This window comes from Homarus americanus, unplaced genomic scaffold (genome assembly GCF_018991925.1).
Source record: "Homarus americanus isolate GMGI-L3 unplaced genomic scaffold, GMGI_Hamer_2.0 scaffold824, whole genome shotgun sequence".
Lineage (NCBI taxonomy): Eukaryota > Metazoa > Arthropoda > Malacostraca > Decapoda > Nephropidae > Homarus > Homarus americanus.
In genome coordinates, this window is record NW_024719328.1 from 533,019 (window position 1) to 540,499 (window position 7,481).

The 7,481-nt window shown below is 37.2% G+C and overlaps 1 protein-coding gene across 1 annotated transcript in view; it reads left to right on the plus strand.

Moving 5' to 3' along the window:
* Positions 1-5,817, plus strand: part of LOC121860019 (serine-rich adhesin for platelets-like) — a 25,865-nt gene extending 20,048 nt beyond the window's left edge. The window contains exon 5 of the mRNA XM_042357034.1: positions 4,907-5,817. Within this exon, the coding sequence (XP_042212968.1) occupies positions 4,907-5,817 (911 nt within the window). The remainder of the gene's footprint in view (positions 1-4,906) is intronic.
* Positions 5,818-7,481: the final 1,664 nt, after the last annotated feature.

Consider the following 7,481-nt stretch of genomic DNA (forward strand, 5'->3'; position numbering starts at 1 on the left):
TCAGTTTACGTATTACTACCCGAACATTGTGGACACCTGCTGTCTAGACTTGATCTCACTCTCCTCTACTGTATATATTGGCCATCAAGTAATACTCCTTAGTCTGTACTCCTCCTGAAGATATGAATGCAACGCTTAGGAACTTCAGTTTCTTATTTTTCCTTGTGGTTATCATATATACTTGGATCAAGTGCATATATATATATATATATATATATATATATATATATATATATATATATATATATATATATATATATATATATATATATATATAAAACTTAACAATGGACTTGTTACGTAGAAAGCATGGTTTTCATAACGAAGAAACCAGAAACACAAACATCTTGACTTTTGTTTTCCTAGGCTCTTATGATGGAAAATAATTTCCGAAACGTTAGTGATTAAGAAACCAAGTTAGTCAAGATGTTTTGTGTTTCCTAGTTTGTCATCCTCATTATATATATATATATATATATATATATATATATATATATATATATATATATATATATATATATATATATATATATATATATATATATATATATATATATATATATATATACAAGTAAATCACTGTAGGTCCGTGATCAGGTACTGAAACCACAAGGAAAGAAAGAAACACAGTTCCCAAGCGTTTTCGTGTAATTCACATCTTCAGGGGAGTAGAGACTAGCTGAATTACACAGCGCTTGGAAACCACTTCACTAATTATATATATATATATATATATATATATATATATATATATATATATATATATATATATATATATATATATATATATGTAACAGGTCGGAATTGATGGAATTTATTTCTCACTTGACTTGGGGTTTATTATTGTTATTAGATGGTAACTGCAGTGGAAGCGCCCCGTGGAGAAAAAACCCGAACCAGCACAAGAACACTTCCATTTACTAACAAAAATTAATTCTCCGTGACCCGTGGAAGGATAGCACCTGTGACTGGGATGAATGACACGCACTGTAAAATTTAGACACTTCTATTCCCTCCAACACTACAGACACAATCAATAATGGTACACCGACATATGTGCACCTCTTAACCTGAACTTAAAACACTACTCTGGGAAATAAAAGTTATACATGATATTGAAATTATTAGAAACTCAGAAAATGCCTCATTAGACAACAATAAATTCAAAGTATTAAAAATATGTTGTATGCACACATGAACAGGCCTCAAGGGCTTTCAACAATATTATATCAATCACTGAGAAAATGGTATAAAATTTAAGAAATTATTAACTCCACCATGAATAGGCCTTAAAGGCACTCAACAAAATTATATTACCCCAACAGATGCACACCTCCTAACCTAACTCAAACACTACTCTGGGGAACAAAGGTTATACCTGAGATTGAAATTAAAAATAAATTTTAAATGCATTAAAGGAACTAAATCTCCGTATCACTTACAACAGAAAGGAGGAACCTCATCTGAAAAACAGTTCTCTCATTCTCTGGAATCCATTGGTGACACAACATTAAAAACAATAATATCAAAGTTATTTAAGAAATATTAAACTACACACAGCAAGACAATATCAGTGACTGAACAAATATGATCACTATTTTAAGAAGTTCCTGAGTCCACCAATACCCGTAAAAACCTACTCCCTAACCTAACACATATATTCCACCTGCACCCGTAGTTATTTAAGGCACAACCAACAGGCACCCGTAGTTAAGGCACAACCAAGCCTTTCTCAATCTTGGAAAATGTTCCTCTAAGCTCCACTAGACTCCTGGTCTCAGTGTGTGACCATTCATTCACTCAGCTGGCCTCATTTTACACGCAGTACATCCATGAAACGGAAGGGAGTGAGCCAATCAGACCTTGTTCAGTTGAGAGAAGCTTTAGCTTCCCGTTAGTAAAAGGTTTTTACTAAACTGCTTGAAGATATGTGATATTGTGCCCTGAGGTAGAAGAGATCTGGCAACCCCAGATGATTGTCAGTTATGCACCCAGACAGCTGGTTTCACTTCATAGATCCCTTGCTAACCCCTATAACCAGTGACAAGCCTGCACAGATCGTTCCAACTGCGACAATTGCTAATCATCAATCATCAACGGCAGTCTCAAATGGCAGTCATCAATCGCAGTCATCACTCAGAGTCATCACTCGCAGTCATTACTCTCAGTCAAGTGGGTTCTGACGAAAACCCTACAATGAACTCACTGTTAGCTATTGCTAATTTTATCACTGCCCTATCTAAACCCTGTCTGAGATCGAATGAGACTTACTTGTTATACTGCAATGTCGCAACACAGGTGACTAGACCACGTGACTGTTTTGTCCTGTCTGAGGCATAGACCGTCCTCTCTGTTTGAACGCTGTTGTCTGACTGAGAAACAGCCAGGCTCGTGCTTTCCCAAGCCTAGGCCTACGTGACATATTTTCCGCCTAACTAATAACTTTCTTGAGACACCTGTAACATATTTAGACTGAGAAACGATCTATAAAAATTTCAAATTTAATAATGTCAATTAATTTCATGATTCGCGTCCATATTAATTCGGTAAATTACATTTAATATCGTATAGGCCTAGTTCCAGTAACTCTCACTACGTGCGGGAGCCCTCCTCCCTCAGTTGACCTTGAATGTGTCTACAGTGTGAGTGGTATAGTTCAGCTGTTATTCTGACAAAAATTGAGGAATTCTTCAAATTGGGAGAGCAACACCAAAATTAGTCTGGCATTACATGTAACATGTTGCACACCAAGTGACAGCAGCCTTTTATATATTCTAGAGGAAAAAAAATATTCTGAAATGATTACAGTTCAGGGTGATGATGACCCCGGGATCTCTCCTCATGGATATGGGATATGTCTGAGAATCATCCACATTGTAAATACTGGTGAACTGCATTAGAGTTAGAGTGATGACGCTGGAGTATATGAGATCATTCACAGAAGGTGACTTATTACTAAACATTAATTACTTGACCAACTACAGCCATGGATATTTTTTGTGGATCAACATTTCTATGTTTGCTGGTTACCAGGGCATCTTCGAGAGATGTGGCTTTACTCAGCAAGCACCCACGACTCTACGAAGATTTTAAGAAGGAAAATTTGTTGTGCAAAAGTTTGATTGCACAGAAAAACGAAGCTGTGAAAAGTGATGTAGGCACCGTGGACCTAACGAAGGGTCCATCAGTTCTTATAAGGTGGATGATTGCTGGCCCAGGAGTGACAAGGATTGTGAAAGAATTTGTATAAACTCACGGAATGATGACATGAGCTACCATGAACAGATGTCAACAGGTTAGAAGTCATTTGAATGGAGAAAATAGGCAACCCATTCTAAGAGGAGTCAGCAGAATTGAACAACATAGCCACAAATCACATAAGACCCTAATCTTCAGTGAATTCCGTGAAGCATGCTCAAAGCTAGGCCAGTCACTGTATGATGCTCATGTAGAGGAGCGAATCCAGCTATGCACACAACCAGAGAATGTCACGATCAAAAGAAACAACCTGTCACCATTCAGTGCCTCCAGTACAACCTCCAGGAGCCGATCTCAACCTAAGCTCATTGTCTTAATGAGTGATTATAAACTAGACTTTACATAGGATACATATCAAGTAAGGAATGGTAATCTTGAGACTCTTTTCAGCCACGAAAATTAAGTTTATCTCACCCCCCCCCCCAATATACACTAATCAGGAATCTGAAATTATTCCATGACTCGAAACAGAACCATCACCCACTTGTAGTTTCCATTGTTGAGGTAAAGATACTGGAGGGACCTGCCATTATCAACGTGTTGACACAATGTAACTGAAAACATTTAGTGAGTATGCTTAACCTATTGTTGAGTCACACAGACAAGAACAAGCTAAAAGCCTGAAGAGACTTAACGTTGTCTGGGATGTATATTCAGAGCACTTGAGACATAAGGAGTCAGAGAGATAGGAGAGAGGTCACTCCAAGTAACTGGCAGTTTTTCTTGAGAATCGACGTTAACAAGATTGAGGGGTTTGTTCTCTAGGCCACTTACACTGCAGGCATCCAAGTTCAAGATGGTCCAGCCATAATCAGTACCTGCTATTATGACTTCATGGGTCCTCCATATGTGAACAAGATAGGCATAGAGATGACTTCTGAATATTTATCTTTTGAAAACTTCTGACTGGCCAACACGGTCATGAAGATAAACAAAACACACATAAACGAATAGCTTCATACAAAACCTAACCTAATATTACCTATCCTAAACTTCCCTAACATGTTTCAGGTATAATTTGGTAATATTATGATATTAAATTAAGTCTTAAATTAAACAGCAAATTCTAAATATACGAAAAAATTATCAATTAAATTATACAAATCATTTTTTCTTTACCTGAAAAAATTCCTATTGCTTTCTAGTGATTTATCTGTGATTATCCATACATATATATATATAAAATGTATATATATATATTTAAGTGGACGGGAAAAGTCATTTTAAACCCACAAATACAGTTTATATGTTATATGTAAATATTTTCTTGACCACACAAGTTACGGTACAGCCTCAGGCTCACCTTTGATCCCTTAATTCATCACCAAGGAGAGAGGAAAGGTTCGTGGAGTGTGAGTTAGCATGCTTGATTACCAGTCACTGAATACAGCGTTGTTGACGATCCCTGCAGGCGCCCACCACGTCGTGTGTGTTCTGTAACTGTCACTCTAATAAAGTCTATGCAACGTTGTACTTGAGACGAACACCTTTAAAAACACTATATCAGGCACCTGTAACAAGAACACTATATCAGGCACCTGTAACAAGAACACTATATCAGGCCCCTGTAACAAGAACACTATATCAGGCAACTGTAACAAGAACACTACCTGTATATGAGGCACCTGTAACAAGAACACTATATCAGGCACCTGTAACACGAACACTACATCAAACACCTGTGACAAGGACACTACGTCAGGCATCTCTAGCAAGAACACTATATCAGGCACCAGTAACAAGACCACTATATCAGGTACCTATAACAAGAACACTATATCAGGTACCTGTAACAAGACCACTATATCAGGTACCTATAACAAGAATACTATATCAGGCACCTGTAACAAGAACACTATAGCAGGTACCTGTAACAAGAACACTATATCAGGCCCCTGTAACAAGACCACTATATCAGGTACCTATAACAAGACCACTATATCAGGTACCTATAACAAGAACACTATATCAGGCACCAGTAACAAGAACACTATAGCAGGTACCTGTAACAAGAACACTATATCAGGTACCTATAACAAGAACACTATATCAGGTACCTGTAACAAGACCACTATATCAGGTACCTGTAACAAGAACACTATATCGGGTACCTATAACAAGAACACTATATCAGGTACCTGTAACAAGACCACTATATCAGGTACCTGTAACAAGAACACTATATCGGGTACCTGTAACAAGAACACTATATCAGGTACCTGTAACAAGAACACTATATCAGGTACCTGTAACAAGAACACTATATCGGGTACCTGTAACAAGAACACTATATCGGGTACCTGTAACAAGAACACTATAGCAGGTACCTGTAACAATAACACAATATCAGGCACTTGTAACAAGAACACAATATCGGGTACCTGTAACAAGAACACTATATCGGGTACCTGTAAGAAGAACACTATAGCAGGTACCTGTAACAAGAACACTATATCGGGTACCTGTAACAAGAACACTATAGCAGGTACCTGTAACAAGAACACTATATCGGGTACCTGTAACAAGCTAAGCTATGCATCAAACGGTAATATGTTATAGATACAAAAACACTGGAAATAAAAGTGTAAACAAGATTGTTTCTCTTCAGTTTTCCCATATGTGCTACAGTTTTTGTGTAATCCATGTCTGAATTCGGGGGAAACTTTCGTGTGTAGTTAAAAATTGACACTCGCGCAATGTTTTCAGCGAATAACTAAATAACGCCAAGTTTTTCATAAAAAATGCATATAGTTGAAATATGTAGAGTGTAAAATTCTCTATTGGTTCAGTGAAATATCCATGAAACAGTTTTTAAAAGCTTTTTCCGACTCATTTAATAAATCTGTAACACCAACTCATTTCCACACCATCTTTTCCACGTTTTTATAGTTAAAGATGATCCCATTAAGTATTTGAAAAGTGCTCTTCATTAGTCACAATAAGGTCATCAGTGGGATCATCTGCAGTTTCGAAATTCAGACAACTTTGGCCATTACAATTTCAGCACATTATAGAACAGGTTAAGCCAGATTTTACACAACCACATCGCTTCCCGTGCCCTAGTTTGCAGCCACATGAAATAAGTTTCCAAATATTTGTGGGGGCTGGTGCCTCAGTTGTGTAGACAGGTGACAGAGAATTGGATTTTTTTCCAGCCCCACAACTCAGGCTGAAGTGTTTCTCCTCGCCAAGTCTGAACTTGGTGTAAGACACGATAAGAAAGTTGCCTAGCTGCTGCAGAAGTGGGCGGAAGACTTGATAATAACACAGCTTTATTTGAGTGGCTGACAGATTTGTTAAAAAGAGTGAAATCTGTAATGATTGAGACTTGTTTCAGTGTGTGGGGCTTTGTACAGAGTGAGAATGAAACGCTCTCCAGCACCTGCAATTTTATCATGAATGGATTGAGGATTGTTGAAAACTGATACCATTTCGTGCAGAGAATCATCTTTGTTCAGGAGATTGATAGTTTTCATTTTTCCAAACCCTTAATGTGAGGACGTTGTGTCGCAACCACTTAAAGCATGAACTACCAAAACTGATTCTCTGCAGTTCTTTAGAATATTTGAGCCCTGTAAATCTCGAGAATTATAAAATCTTGACCTTAGGTTACCGTGAGCTTCTTTTAAAAACATAATATCCTTATCTTCTAAAATAAGAGCAATAACCAGAGCTAGAAGATCTATATCCTGTCCAACTACAACAACGGAGTTATGTTGATGAGATCCATTGATAGCACTTTGAACAATTAGTACATCAGCATCATCTGTGGCAATATGTGTCTCAATACCTTCTTTCTCAAATCTCTGTTTAAATTGCATAATTAGATTAATCAAGAATTTGTCCTTTGGTACAGTTAGAACTGTATTCTCATCGGACAAGATTTCAGCTGAAGTTCGTTTCAAAAGTCTCTTTTGACACACGATGTTCTTTGTACTAATTTCATTTGTTGAATAACCATCAAATATTACAGTTACATCTTCATCATAATGTTTTCTAATGAACTGGACATAAGAAGCATGAGCGTCCGCAACTGTGCCTTGTTTTGGCCAAACTACACGGTGGATTAAATTCCCTCCATCAGTGATATATTTGTATCCTGATAATTCAACTACTCGTTCCTCTACTGAGTGGTGTCAACCTCTATGATGTCCTCAGTGACGCTGACACTTGTATTCATGCAAGAATTAGCCTCACTCTTTTGGTGCGCTTTACCTTCATAT